Source organism: Hyaena hyaena, unplaced genomic scaffold, assembly GCF_003009895.1.
Source record: "Hyaena hyaena isolate Hyena2069 unplaced genomic scaffold, ASM300989v1 scaffold_568, whole genome shotgun sequence".
Classification (NCBI taxonomy): domain Eukaryota; kingdom Metazoa; phylum Chordata; class Mammalia; order Carnivora; family Hyaenidae; genus Hyaena; species Hyaena hyaena.
The window spans coordinates 705,917-722,122 of NW_024081199.1; the positions used below are offsets into that span (position 1 = coordinate 705,917).

The following is a 16,206-nucleotide window of genomic DNA, read 5'->3' on the forward strand; positions in this document are numbered from 1 at the left end:
GAGAGGAAGGGAGGCAAACCATGAGAGACTCTTGAATGCTGAGAACAAACTGAGGACTGATGGGTGTGGGGGTGAAGGGGGTGAAGGGCATAGAGGAGGGCACTTGTTGGGATGAGAATTGGTTGTTGCTGGAAACCAACTTGACAATAAACTATTTATAAAAAATAATAAAAATAAAAAATAAAATAAAAAATAAATAAAAAGATATGAAAACTCTAGGCACAGGTCATCCATTTAGAATATTTGCGAAGAAGTTTAATCTCAAGAGGAAAATGCTTATATAATATAAAGTAGCAAAAGAAAAATAGGATTACAAAAATACATATATATATTGTTAGGCCTTAATTTATACTTACCATAATAATTATAAATATGGGAATCTATTAATAAAGATGATCACTATAGGATAATAATATATACTACAAATCAAAAATAGGCCGATAGAAATATATGAATGTGTTATAAGTATGTATCTGTCTCTGGATGGTGGGTCTAGCATCATCTCTTTTCTGGTCTTCCAGATTTTCTACCAGAAATTTTTATGTTTAAAACTGAGATGAGGGGCGCCTGGGTGGCTTAGTTGGTTAAGTGTCCGACTTTCGCTTAGGTCATGATCTCGTGGTTTGTGGGTTCGAGCCCCGTGTCGGGCTCTGTGCTGACTGCCAGCTCAGAGCCTGGAGCCTGTTTCAGTCTGTGACTCCCTCTCTCTCTGACCCTCCCCTGCTCACGCTGTCTCTCTCTCTCTCTCTCCTAGAAATAAATTTTAAAAAAAACATTAAAAAATATATATATATTTAAAAAAAAAAACTGAGACGAGATGGGGCACTTACGTGGCTCAGTTGGTTAAGTATCCAACTCTTGATTTCAGCTGAGGTTCATGGGTTCAATCCCCATGTTGCTGTCAGCACAGAGCCTGCTTGGGATTCTCTCTGTCTCCCTCTCCCTCTGTCCCTGCCCCACTCATGCTCTCTCTCTCTCTCTCAAAATAAACTTAAAAAATTAATAAAACAAAATTATGACCAGGAAATAAAGGAATTTCAACTGATAAGCAAAATAACTAGTTCCTTACAAAGGGCTTCTACTGTTGCAAATTATAGCAAATAGAGTATGAGGTTGGCAATTCAATTAGAAATATTAATTTTCTTATTAAGGAGATTACAAGACAATGTGAAATGCCAACAAAAGAGGAAAATTAGTTGAGCACTCAGCATTCTCCTTGAATTTATAACATACAATTTAAACACAAGTAGTGTGTTTTTCTAAAATAGCCTCTTTCATCATCTACTTGGAAGCATAACGGACACTTCCAACTATTTAAAAAGTGAAAGGGAACAAACTGAAGAGAATTTATAAAAGAAAGAAAAGGCAATGCTGGAGAAAGGATGTCCTTTTGCTTGGGTTCATGTTTCCATAAGGATGGACTGTAATTAGACATTTTCAGCCTCTATTGGCTCCCTCACCCCTCCTCAAGGGAAAAAGAATGAATTATATGATTGGTCAGTTTGGAAGGAGGAACTGAGCATGCACAACTCGGCCTCTTCACCTTTGGGATCAGCCCACTACACACAGCATATGCTCCTTGTCAGCTCTCAGTGATACAAGAAGCTGAATGGCAAAAAGCTCTATCTCTAGAGAGGAACATCTGTGGTTTTTCAGCACCACCAGTACCCAGTGAGTAAGCATGTTTACCTCTGACGTTCAGTTTACAAATCTGATTGTTGCTAAATACTTAAGCCATCTCACCAACATCTCTATTTATAATAAAGCGACATTTCTCTATCTGCCTGGCTTCTTGGTTCTGAATTTAAGCAGGGGAAAAGGTGTGTTGTTTGTTGCCTTCCCCACACACACACACATACTAACAGGTGGTACAGTGGAGAATCAATACTTCCTTAAAGCTCTGATTTAGCCACCTAAGAAATGTTCTGTCCAGGTGAAGGCTTGCTTCACAACAAATTTAAGTTATTTTTGTTAAGAAAGTTATCTTTCGGTCTTACAATCTCAATGTCATCATGGGTGCCTATCATGAATCAGATTTCAAATTACTGTTTGTGACTACAATTGGTCAACTGAAAGACACCACTTCCTAGAGTTAGTAACCTACCTTCAGTCCATCATCCACATCCTTCACATAACCTTTTTGATATAATTCCTGGGGAACATTTAAGATACGTTTTGAAAAGTCATTTTCCTGCCAGTCCACACGAAGACCTGCAATAGATAATAGTGAGTTAAAAGCTGCTTTAAAAACTTCTGTTCTGGTCAATTTTCTGCTATTCCTTCTTTAAAATGCTCTCATATTTATCCAAAATTAAGGATATGTGAGAAAAAAGGATGCTATATAACCATCATCAGTCCTCAGGGTTAACAGCATTTACCTCTAGAAGACCTGACAACTTAGGTCTGGTGAAGCCAGGAAAGCTAATAGGGAGCAAACTTCTAAAAATGCAAGGACATACAAGACCAAAAAAAAAAAAAAGATTTCTCACAGCAACTCAGCAGGCAAAATACCTTCGATTTGTGTGCTCAGGCCTGCTCCAGGGCCAGAGGTCTGGGAAATAATTCAATCTTTATGAGCCCTTGGAAATGGAAATGGCGGTTTTATTGGCCTCAGCAGAGTCATGATTCCATGCTCCCTGAATGTTCCTGTACTCAGCCACAAGGGGAATGCTATAGCCTCTCCATTCAAACAGGAACAAATTCAACCTTTTATTTTAAACTGTTTGACCCAGCAGGTCTGGAGAGGATATTGCAATCCCTCTGGAGAGCCAGAGTAACAGGAGTTCAAATTTGTTCGGTCTCAAGACAATGGTCATTCTCATTTGAGAGACGTTTTAGTTTGCTCCCTGTGCTTGAGTTCTAAGCAAATTTATATTGTTATTACTTATAATGATTCACATGGTACTCTTAAAGGGATTTGTCTCATATAAATCATTTTAAGAAAAATTTTATCCTTCTGTATGCCCAAAAGAAAGCTTGGCTACTGCCCTCACTTTCTGCATCAAGGGTAAATGAAAGTTTGAATTAAACAGCCAAACTAAATAAATCATCAATAGATGGTAGGCTGACATGAAGAAAATGACAATAAACATTTGAGTAAGTGGGTTTTAGGTTTTTTTTAGTGATCCAGCTCACCTGCCAGGCAGGTTCAAAGACCTAATTCTGCCTAAGTCCATCTCTGATGAAGATTCTAGCCTGTCCAGAGTAGATCCAACTCTACAGAACCATATGAGTTTTCTTTCCCAGAGTTTCCTCAAATTCAAATTAAATCTCAAGATCACTTAAATCACAGTTTAGCATCTGTGTAACTGGTACAAAATTTATATTCCTAAGACATGATAAAATCACAGTTGGATCAATTAATCTAGCAGATATGATACCATAAATCAACCTAGATCCTATTTCTTATCCTGAAGAATCCAAATAACACTTTAAATAACCTTAAGACCCAAGCCATAGTCCCAAATATCTTACTGAACTTTTCTGCACCTCAAAATACAAACAAGAAATATTTTCTTACCACTGCCACTCCAGGGAAGAGTTGGGATACCAGCAGTTTGAGCCACTATGGAAGATGCAATCTTATCCCCCAAAGCCCACATAGCCTGGCTTGGAGGACCTAAAAACAAGAAAAGAACCCTGATTGTAACATTTTGGCCTCATTTCCATCACATAGGTTTCATCTTCTATAGAATTATTTTTGTATTTGTCTTGTCTCCTCTACATCATATATCATGGAAATCATGAACTTGATTATGGGGATTGCTGTGTTATGATTCAGCTTTGTACCCTTTAGAGAACTTAATGTAGTAAACTTTTAGAACACAGTGAGAGTTCAGCATGTATACTGAACTAAATTCCTGACAAATCTAGCCCTGATTTTATCATCGTTCATGATCCAACTTGACAAGATTATTGAAGTCCTTTTTTTTTTAAAGCAATCTTAAAATAAAGGACTATAAATAAAAACTTTTTTTAAAGCAATCTTAAAACAAAGGACTGTATATAAAACCTCTAAAGAGATTAATCTCTTTAGAAGATTTATCTCTGCTAAAGGAGAGCAGAAAAGTCTTACGAAACAGCTCTCACTTATAGGAATATAACCTATATGCTTAAATGTGAAGGAGCTGATTCATATTTAAGGGCACAGTCTTAGCATATCCTAATATTCTGCTACATAAAAAAGAGGTCCTTTGGGGCGCCTGGGTGGATTAGTCGGTTAAGCGTCCGACTTTTGCTTAGGTCATGATCTCGCGGTTCATGGGTTCGGGCCCCACATCGGGCTCTGTGCTGACTGCCAGCTCAGAGCCTGAAGCCTGCTTCAGATTCTGTGTCTCCCTCTCTCTCTGACCCTCCCCTGCTCGCGCTGTCTCTTTCTCTCCTAGAAATAAATAAAACATTAAAAAAAATTAAAAAAAAAAAGAGGTCCTTGGTCTACATATTTTCTTAAGGTTAATGCAAAGTTTTAGGAGGCCAGTGTTTTAGAAATCAAAGCCTCCTCCATATCTCACGGAAAAGAAACCAAGGACAGAAAAGACAATCATGATGAAGAAAGATAAGTAGGATGTAAGAAATGAGGACGAGGTATGTGGAATTTGAGAAACTTAAAAGAAGACAATGGGGGAAGGGAAGGAAGAAAAATACTTTCAAAGGAGGAGGCAAACCATAAGAAACTGTTAAATACAGAGAACAAACTGAGGGTTGATTGGGGGGAGAGGGGAAAATGGGTGATGGGCATTGAGGAGGGCACTTGTTGGGATGAGCACTGGGTGATGTATGTAAGCGATGAATCATGGGAATCTACTCCCAAAGCCAAGAGCATACTGTATACAATGTATGTTAGCTAACTTGACAATAAATTATTTTTATTAAAAAATGAGGAAGAGAAAAAAAGAGAAAGAAATGAAGAGGGTTACTCTGAGAGTCTGACTGATGAAAAATAAGAGCCCAGTGCATGTTAAACAGAAGAAAAGCAGAATATAAAGTGGAATATAGGCAAAACTAACAGAGAGAACCAGAAAGACAGGAAGAGTATGTTAGAAAGGTTTACCCATGAAGGCGATGCCATTTTTCAAAAGAAGTTCTGGGAGCTTGGGATTCTCAGAAGCATGACCCCAGCCAGCCCACACTGCCTATAAGGGAAGATAATATGATTCTTTCTTAAAATTCATACTGAAATAACATGATAAACTGTACTACTCTCTACCAAGACTGGCCCCACACTATGAGGTACAATAGCTCCACAGCAGTCTAATCCTTAATTCAGCCTCCATACTTGATTCTTGGCAAACATTTTACAGAACAAGAATAAGCAGTCCATTGGGTCAAAACCTCTGTGAAGAGGTCAAAATCAAGTTGATGTTGATATTAAGATCCAGCTAGTCTTGTTGCTCTTTAGGAAACTCAATTCAAAACCTTCCAACTAGACTCTATAGAGCCTTTTCTAGAAATATTAGTTTTCTTTCACAGTTTCAATTACTTTGGCCACCCAACTTCACATTTATATCTAGTGGTTATACTGACATATACATCTCTACTTTTCTCCTCTCTGGACATTTACCCTAAACTTCCCAACATAATATAATAGGGAAGAAATAATCTATTTCTATACTACCATATTCAAAGCTAAAAATGTTCCATCGGAAACAGGAACTTTTACTTGAGAGTTTGAAGGTGAAATGGATAGAATAAATAATCTCTGAAAGACCCTTACAAACCTTCTGTTTGTTTTATGTTTATTTTTGACTCATTCATTTTTTTCCATCTTTTTCCCCCATCTGTTATACTCATTAAAAAGCTTTATCAATTTTCAACAAAGATGTTTTATATAAAATTTAAAGTTTTTCTCTGGATAGCCGGTGTCTAACAGTAAAATAGCTAAATTTCGTTTGAAAGGACACACTGGCATCTCTTACTTGTACTGGGATCCTTTTAGCAATATCGAGAATTAATTCCACGTTCGCGTAATTGTTGTTGTTTGGTCCTCCTGGCACGGGCACATAGTGATCTGCCATCTTAATGTATTCTGAAAATGCAAGCAAATTAATAGAGAACACATGATTTATTTCCAGAAATAGAAGAGCAGAGCAAAACTACATAAAGGACAAATACCATCACAGTTAACAACTGGACAAACTGCATTAATGGCGTACATCCCAGGACCATTTAGTTAGAGGCTCTGACTTTGTTAAGTCACAGGTGCTAACATGCTAATCAGGAAGTTCTTCTACTCAAACAACAGTTCTCAAACATTTCACAATGTAACCTTTTTGAAGGGCCTTTAAGACCTTTCAAGGATAGTGTGTCACTTAGAGACCTCTGTACATTTATTCTGATAAAAAGTTTTAGCTCTGACACCCTTTATCTTTAACTTGCACTGTACTCTGAGAAAGCCCTTTTCCTGATGTTGAGCTCTGACAAACTGTGAAAGAGCGCAGAGCCTGAAGGGTTTGCAGACTGGCTGGACAGGAAAGGTTAGTTACAGGTATATACCAAGAGCTTGAAAAGAGTTTATCTGGAATGTTGGAGATAATATGTATTTGAAAGACACTTTTAAAAGATAACTTCTCTTTTCCTCCTTACATTTTCTTTTTTTTTTTTTTGCTCAGTATTCCCGTTCAAATTTGTCACCTGATGTCTCTCTCTTCCTAGTCTGGCAATAACAGTAAAGAAGCTACAATGTATTAACAACTATCAATGCTTAATACAACTGTATTAAGCAGTTTATATATATTATTTAATACTCAGAAATCTTATATGTGATAGATATTATTGGCACCTAATTTACAGGAAATTGGCTTGAGCAGTCAAATAACTTGCTCAAGGTCCATCTCCACCATATTTATTAACGTTCCTTCTATCTTATTCTTAATTTTTAAAGGTTTTATATCCTTCTAAAAAAAAATTCCATTCAAAGTAAGATACAATAACCTATAGTTTGTTCAAAATAAAAACAGGTTTATTGTTCTCTTTGACTATAAAAGGGAAAGCATGTTAATTATTTTTTAAAAATTATAATATGTCAAGAGAATAATACTATTTAACAGTCAAAATCGCCCATTATCCCACCACTCAAAGATAAGAGTTCCCGCTCCCATATATTAGAAACTATCAACTGTTAACCAATTTAACAATATACTGTGGGTATCTTCCCATGCGACATAGAGATATATTTAATATATATTTAATGTTTTATATACATTTAATATAGACCTGATATTTCAATGAATGCCTACCATTCAAAAATGTAACAATTCATAATTCATTTAACTACTAACTTAGTGATGGACATATAAGTCATTAATAATTTGGAAAATATTAAAATAATAGAATGATGAATGTCCTTATACTGCTGTCCAATTATACCCTCAGGATATATTCCTAGAAGTAAAATGACTAGGTCAAAAGGTATCCACATCTTCAAAGATTCAACCATGTTAGACTCTCATTAGCAACTTGGATGACAAATTGTACTCTCACCTATATTAGGCATTATCACTCTTAAATTTTACCAGTTTTATAAACTTAAAAAAAATCCCCATCTACTATTGTTTGAGTTTGCATTTCTTTGATTACCATTAGTATCAAATTTCTTATATGTTTACTGTTCCTTTTTCATTCTTCTTTTATTATCTACCTAATTCCTGTTCTCTCTTCCTTTTCTATCATTTTCTCTATTATAGTTAGACATTCTTTGCTGCTAGTATGTTCTTCCAGATTATCATTTGTCTTTAACTTTCTTTTTTTTATTTCCTAAATAGAAATTTTTATTCAGTCAAGTCTATCTAACTTTTCTTCTGTGGTTTAGTCTTTTCTGAAGTTCAGTAGCCCTAGGTACAGGAAAAAAAAAGTTACTTTAATTGCTGACCTACATCACACACACACGTGCGCACGCACGCACACACGCACACAGAATCTGCAAAGGTACAGCTATCACCAACCAACAACAGTTCAGAGTTCTATAACAATCAATCTTCTGTTATCATTACTATAAGACTCTAAAGAGAAGCCCTGGTAAGTAGAAAAAGAAATTGCATCTTAATCACACAGCTTGGATTTCTCCATTATCTTCTGGTTCCCACAACTGCCATAATCACCACCAGAGATGCTATTCTAGAGAATACTCACAAATGAACAAAACTCCCCTCAAAGGAGAACACTCATTTCTTTACTATGGTTTTCATTAATCTTACACCTCTCATGATACAAAAATATGCAACTGGGTCAATCACTACTACCCTCACCATCCCTTAACCTGTCAAGTTGGCCCACTCCCCTCCAGGACTCAGGATAAAGTCCTCTCCTCTTGTTAATAACCAGCTCTTCCATCTAAGGCTCCTTCTCCATAATCTTTTAAATTGTAAAAGTAATGGTGTCTTACACTGGAGTCCCATAATGACTGCACAATGGTAAAAGTTTACTAAAACTCACAGAACTATGTACTTTTCAAACGGTAACTTTAATGGCACATAAATTATATTCAGAAAGCCACTAAAATAATTAACTATTATAATAGAAAGATTAGCAAAAAGGAAAAATCATCCAAAATAACTTAATTCCATACCACTGGTATCCTAATCCTTTCTAGAGTTCTATTTTTCAAATAACTTTTAAAGAACTTGTAAAACTGTATAAACGCATTGGAAAAAGAAGAAACAGAAATAAAAACACCCCAAATATAACTAGTATTGCTGTTGGTATATGTCATTATAACTTTTTTTTCTAACTATGCACATGTCTTTTTCCCTATTATATCATGCTACCAATCTCCTTCCGGCTAACTTTTTTCTTTGCAATTATGATGGACGGTCTGTTCCCATGATCCCAGTTTCCAGACAGTCTCACCTTAAAGAATCCCCTCTCCTTGGGTGTGAACAGTATCTCTGACTTGCTAGCCAAGAGAATAGGGCAAGGGTGGGGAGCTGTCACTTCTATGATTATATTACATAAGAAAGTAACTGATCTTTTACTAGGAGATTTTCCCTTCCTGGCTTTGAGGTAGCAGGCAATCATTTTGGGATGACCCACATGACAAGGAGTCCATACCCAATAACCAGCTAAACATTCAGGCCCTCAATCTGACAGCCCACAGAAAACTGAATGCTGCCAACAACCACCTGAGTTTAAAGCAGGTCCATCCCAAATCGAGCCTCACATGAGACTACTACAGAGCCAGCTGACAAATGACTGCAGTCGTGTGATAACCTGAAGCAGAAGACCCAGCTAAGCCAAGTTCTGACCTACAGACACTATGAGATAATTTCTGTTGTTTTCAACAGCCAAGTTTATGGTAATACTGTTATGTACAAAAATAGTAAATAACGGAGCAATTTATTAGAATGCATTTTCAGACCAATAAATGTTATTGTATGAAATATTTTTTAATGTGTGCATGGTATTTCACAGAATTGGTGTTGTGTATTATACTTAGCTAATCTGCTCATATTGGACATTTAAATTACTCCCAGTTTCTCATTATCTTAAATAACACTACAATGAAGATCCTTGTACACATACATTTGCTTCATTACCGATTTTTGTTTTCCACACTAAATACTAAGAAATATGCTTATTTTTGTCTACCTGTGCTCTTGACTGCATTCCCTTTCATCTCCTCCAGGTCCCCGTGTACTTCCACCCCTTTCCCTCTTTCTCTTTGACTCCTTCCTCTCAAATTATAAACATTCCGAAGTCTCTCACTCTGAAAAATAAAAATCTTCCCTTGGCCCTGTATTTCTCTTTAGTTACTACCTTTTCTTCTTCCCTTCTCAACCAAAATTCTTTAAAAAAACTCATCTATATTGTCACTTCCCATTCATTCCTTAACATCCAATAACAGTCTGCACACTCATACTGTTCCACTGAAACTATTCTTGCAAAATGCCAATGGTTTCCTAATTACTGGAAGGTTCTATTCCTAATTTATTGGACTGCTGACACATTTGACCCTTCCTTATTGAAATTCTTTTTTCCTTTTTCTCTCTTCTGTTTCTTCTATCTCTCCAATTATCTCTTCTCACCACTGTTTAAGGGCCTATCTTCCTGAGTCTATTCCTAAAATTTTACTCTTCTATAAAACTTCATCCTTAGTCCTCTTCTCTTTATTTTCCACCTATTCTTTCAGGGTGTGGTGTTAACTACCACATGTTTGGTGATAATTTAGACTCTTAGTCTCTAGCTCTCATTATTTCTAAGCTCTGGAAGGATATATCCAACTTTTTACAGGATTTATAGGATCTACTTATACCAGAAGTACTCCAAACCTAATCTGTCTACCCATCCCCCTGCCAAAAAAAAAAAAAAAAAAACCCTGCCTCTTCTGGCTGCATTATTATTTTGCCTAGTTGATGGTACTGGCATCTAATTTCAACCAAATTAGAAACCTAACAGTAATCATTAATTCTTCTCCCTATCACCAAATCTTGTCAATTTTACCTCCTAAGTCTCTAAACCATCCTTTTCTTTCTCTTCTCAGCCTCATCATATTCTCTAGTATTGCCTTCCACAAATGGATCTTTCAAGATGCTATCTGAATTATCCATCTAGTTTCTTATGCTAATTTAAGATACATGTGAAATAATGTATCTAGGATTTGCTTTAGAAATTGTGTGAACAGGGGGAGGAGGTGAAAGTAGAGATGAAACAAGATTGGCCATGAGTTGATAACTGTTGATGTTAGATGATAGGTAAATAGGAAGGGATTCATTACACTCTTCTACTTTTAAATTAGAAAAACTAACAACTAATCCATTTAAAATACCAATCCTTAAATGTCCAACACAGACACACACACACACACACATCCCTAAAAAGACAAAGTCTATGCTCCTGAAGATGAAAACCTAGGCTACCTCTGAGAATATTAAATCACATCTTGTACTTTAACAAGCGCATCTGTAGTTTCCACCAAACCACTGTGTCACACCTTCATACATATGCATATACTGTTCTTTCTGCCTGGAACACTCTGCCTAGAACATCCTGCTAATTGCTTACTCATTCTTGGCTACGCATATCTTCTTTCAGAGAACTTTCTCTTAACCCTGCCACCAAGAGCATGGTTAAGATGCCTCAACTCCGTGTTCCTGTAGTACCCTGTGCATATTTCTATTATAGTACTTATCTCACTGTACTGAAATTATTTCTTTCCTAGAGCAAGATCACATTTTATTCAACTATGGGTCTCCATGTTCACTGAGTGAAGGAATAAATGAATTAACAGGAGCATCAGGTAGAAATACATGGGAGAAAAGAAATCATGCAAGGTAGTTTTATGTTTATTACAGACAATTTCATCTTTATAACTATGCAGTGAATTAAGTATTATGATCCTCCTTTTACAGATAACAAAAATTGTGGCTCAGAGATGTTAAAGGGTCAAGCTAAATGATTTCACATAATAATATATGCTTCCCAATAACCTGTACACTATTTCTAAAAAAGAGAACATAAAAATCCCTACTCCTTAGGAATAGTTAATATCATTGTCTCAATAGAGAAAGAACATACACACCAAACAGGTTTAAAATGATAGCTCTTCAAAGAGCTAATGTTATCTATGAGTACTCTACTTTAGAGATTATACTTTAGTGGTAAAAAGAGAGGAAAGACCAGCCATATCTGTCAACTATACCGATAGTCTTTATTTACAACTCTCAGATGGAGGACCATCTGAGTAGAGAGAATATGCAGAAGAGATTACAGAACGAAACCTACTGGGATCCCTCAGGAGGAGGGTAAAAAAGAATCTTAACCCTAAGACTCTCTAAAATTTTCTGAGATGAGCTTTGCTCATAAGGGAAATAGCATTTCCTTCCACATCTTTCCACGTACACATGCTAAAGTATGTAGATTAGCAAATACCTGACACTCGAATAGCATACACCTAGAAACCCCAATAAACACTAGTTAAATTTCTACTTATTTTACTTAGAACATAGGAATCAGTGTTAAGGTTAAATATAGTACAACCACTTGTATATGCCTATTATTGACACTCTTTAAAAAAGAAATCCTTAGGTTTGGGACTCCCCCTAAGTTAACATTCTCCTACTTAAAGACTTTGCTATTCAATGCATTATGCTCAAGGGTGATGCTTTCTCAATGCTAATCACTTACCTGCATTGGCTTTCAGGTCTTCAGGTGTGACCATGACAACAAATCGGATTGCACGTTCATTTCGAAACATCTCATAAGACCACCGACGGATGGATCGCATGCATTTCACTGCAGCAATGCCATTGTTGGCAATAAGAACCTGGGAGGGTGGCGGGACAGGAATTGGAGAAAAGAGTAGAAGAAGCAGGCAATGGCGGAGAAAAAGAAATGAGACCATTTCTGTAAACCTATCTTTCTCTGAAGAGCCAAATTTTCAATACAGAATTTGTGGGGGCGCCTGGGTGGCTTAGTTGGTTAAGCGTCCGACTTTCGCTTAGGTCATGATCTCGCGGTTCGTGGGTTCGAGCCCCGCGTCGGGCTCCGTGCTGACTGCCAGCTCAGAGCCTGAAGCCTGCTTCAGATTCTGTGTCTCCCTCTCTCTCTGACCCTCCCCTGCTCGCGCTGTCTCTCTCTCTCTCTCCTAGAAATAAATAAAAAAAATTAAAAAAAAAAAAAAGAATGTGTTGCTAATTTAGGCAGTTAGGAACCAGCTCCCACATGACCAAAGAATATTTTAAAATGTTAGCCAAGCAAATATTTTAATATATGCCAGCTTTTTTACTTAATTTCTTGAAGGGGAAATTCACAATTTTTCAAATCTTGAGAGCTTGATAATTATTCTACCACACCTGTTACTAGGGAACAGAAGACAAACTTTGGAGGGGTGATGTATTTATTAAGGAATGGAGGAAGACTAAACAGTGCAGTGTCATTCACTATTCTCTGTTGTAGTAAAACAAGGCACAGAGTCCTTTACATGTGTATGAACCATGGCACCAACCACTGCCTCTCTCCAAAATGCTAAACCATAAATGCCTTAAAAGTGACTACCTTACAAAGAACGGCTACGAGAAGAAGAATAGAAGAATCAATGATCCTGAGACTTCTCTGTAAACAAACTTTCACCTCCAGACCTGTCTTGCAACCATGGCCCCAGGATAACACAGGCTAGGGTATACACTATCTTTATTGGAAGATTAACAGAAGGACACCACTGGAATGAAACTTTTAGGAGTGGGAATACAGGCCCCCATCCTTTAATCTTTCAATCACTGCAAGCTATTTCAACCAAGTCATTCTTTCAGTTCTAGCATGGTTTAAATAAAAGGGGCACAGAATTACTCACAACATTTCAAAATATTTGTAATCTCTTTAAGTATCTCATATGGCATATTCCCTCTAAATATCTCAAATACCCAGTAGAAGCCATTATATCACAGTGTATCAAAATATTTAAGCCTTCACTCCCTCAGCTCTCAATCCAATGTGACATAGTATCTCTTCACCACCACCCCACAAGACAATTTCCCATACCCTCTCAGATCTGTGCAGCCCAATCCCCTAAAACCACAGCTTCTTTTATTTTTATTTTTTACAAATAGTTTATTGTCAAATTAGTTTCCACATAACACCCAGTGCTCATCCCCACAAGTGTCCTCCTCCATGCCCATCCCTCCCTCCCCCCCAAATCCATCAGTCCTCAGTTTTTGTCAGCATTCAAGAGTCTCTCATGGTTTGCCTCTCTCCCTTTCCCCCACCATTTCCCCCCTTCTTCTCCCTCTTGTTCCTCAGTTAAGTTCCTCCTAATCCTCCTATATGTGCAAACATGNGCATAACACCCTCAAGGTCCATCCATGTTGCTACACATGGCCAGATTCCATTGTTTCTCATTGCCATGTAGTGTTCCATGGTATAGATAAACCACATCTTCTTGATCTATTCGTCCGTTGATGGACACTTAGGTTCTTTCCATGTTTTAGCTATTGTAGAGAGTGCTGCTATGAACATTGGGGTCCATGTGCTCCTATGCATCAGCATTTCTGTATCCCTTGGGTAAATTCCTAGCAGTGCTATTGCTGGGTCATAGGGGAGTTCCATTGTTAGTTTCCTGAGGAACCTCCACACTGTTTTCCAGAGGGGCTATACCAGTTTACACTCCCACCAACAGTGTAGGAGGGTGAACCACAGCTTCTTTTAAAGAGAACGTTCCAGAGCACGTGGGTGGCTCAGTCGGCTAAGCCTCCAACTTCGCCTCCAGTCATGATCTCGCAGTTGGTGGGTTCCTCGCAGTTCGTGGGTTCCTCGCAGTTCGTGGGTTCCTCACAGTTCGTCGGCTCAAGCCCCACACTGGGCTCTGTGCTGACAGCTCAGATCCTGGAGGCTGCTTGGGATTCAGTGTTTACTTCTCTCTCTGCCCCTCCCCCACTTGTGACCGCATGGGCACACGCTCCCTCTCTCTCAAAAATAAGCATTAAAATTTAAAAAATAAAAATAAAAAGACGTTTCTGACCACTTCATCTTTTAATTAGCTGTGCCTAAATTACCTTAGTGGTAAATACACAGGAAATAGTGAAATTAACAGGATGCTAATGGAGGCAGAGGTTAATTCTGCAGAAAAAGGCAGTTAGTCTCTTAAAACTAAATGTTGGTTTTGAGCAAATCTAGACATGTCTAGGCATTGAATCTCAGGTCCTTTGAAAAAAAAAATTCAGCAAGTTATAACTTACCTTCTCAATCACTTTATTCCCCCCAAAACGAGTAACAAATTCTGCTGGAGAAGCTACAGTGAAATCTCGCTGTGAGTCTATTTTCTTTCGGTCTCGACCTTGCTTTACTAGATGCAAGCCAGACATGCTGGACCTATAAAAATAGAGAAAGCATGAAAGTCTCTAGATGTGGTTTCTTCACACCATCTATCTTGCCTGGGGGTCTGCTTTTCACTACTATACTTATACTATAGTATAAGTACTATACTATACTTATAATACAGCACTTTCAACTGTACCCTTGTGGAAATTTAAGAAAAAAAATAAGTGTTCTTGAATAATAAAAGATAATATTAAGGTTTACCAATGGATATCTTCGAGATAAGCAAAAGATCAGACTGAAATGAGATGGTAGAGATAACAGACTCAGAGAGACTGGGAAAACTAAGAAAATAGCAAGGCTGTCATTAGGTCATGATTCTGGAATACAGATGACCTTCACCTCTGTATCTCTACCTCCATTCTTCTTATGAAATGCACGCTTTTAACTGCCTACTGTTTCTTTGTATATTCCATAGGCATTTCAAAATCAACAACTTCAAAACCAACTACTTTACAAGGCAGCATAATAATATATCATATTCCATCAATTTTAAGACATTCCTCCTTTAAAAAAACTTTAAAAAATATCTGAAATTGATGTGTATCTTACAACTGATGGTGTGCTTTATTTAATTGGCAGTATTTTTTTTCTCAGTGGTACATACAATAATGGTGCCTCTAACAATCAATGGTGTTTTAAGAACAGATAAAACATGGTACTGGAAAAGCATAGGGGTAGGTTTAAAACCAGATCTGTCCACTTAATATCTCTAATGATCTTAAGTAAATAATTTAACTTTACTCAGCTTCCTTTTTCTCTTTGCAAAATACACAGAGTATACACTGTTCTGGTCATTTGCCTACTATCTCTCAACTCCAAGCCCACCCTTTTATGCTCTGCTCTAAGACTCTATAAACCTAATCAGTTCTGCCAATGGAAAAGCAGAATGGTAAGAATAGGGATTTTATTTTTGTTTTTCAACTTTTATCATCATTGTTCCACAGCAACAGAGAGTTAATTCCAGCTTCTAGCATCTTTCAATATTCCTAGTGGGAGCCTCTTTGCATCCCTCAGCAGTACCAGTAGCAGCAGGCTGTGGCTCCTTGGCAGAGTACCAGCCTTGCCATGTTCACCCACCTTCTGGACTGTGCTGCCTGGGCCTATCAATCATGTATGGGTCAGGCTAGGCCTCCACCCATTCTGAACACCAGCTACTCAACGCTTATTTATTCTCAGAGGTGAAAGCATCAGCCCTGACGGGCCTTCTGTCAAGCTCTTAGGTTCTGGTAACCCTACCTCTTCCTTTTTGTTCTCCCAGCCCTAAGAGTAGTAGCTGCTTCTTGCAAGTATTAATTTTGGGGCTACTCCAGAAAATACCCAACTTACTACCAGTTCTCACTCTTGAATGACCACTGGTTTATAATACCTAATGCAGTTTCTCTTTCTCTTACTGGATCTTGA

The 16,206-nt window shown here is 37.5% G+C and overlaps 1 protein-coding gene across 6 annotated transcripts in view; it reads right to left on the reverse strand.

Annotated features, from left to right (window-relative positions):
• The window catches only part of ACACA (acetyl-CoA carboxylase alpha), a 272,064-nt gene that overhangs the window by 175,810 nt on the left and 80,048 nt on the right, over positions 1 to 16,206 (reverse strand). For all 6 annotated transcript variants that reach the window (XM_039256323.1, XM_039256327.1, XM_039256326.1 and 3 more), the window contains 6 exons: positions 14,664 to 14,796; positions 12,118 to 12,256; positions 5,916 to 6,025; positions 5,051 to 5,132; positions 3,521 to 3,619; positions 2,105 to 2,211 (listed from right to left, as the gene is read on the reverse strand). In XM_039256323.1, the coding sequence (XP_039112254.1) occupies positions 2,105 to 2,211; positions 3,521 to 3,619; positions 5,051 to 5,132; positions 5,916 to 6,025; positions 12,118 to 12,256; positions 14,664 to 14,796 (670 nt within the window). The remainder of the gene's footprint in view (positions 1 to 2,104; positions 2,212 to 3,520; positions 3,620 to 5,050; positions 5,133 to 5,915; positions 6,026 to 12,117; positions 12,257 to 14,663; positions 14,797 to 16,206) is intronic.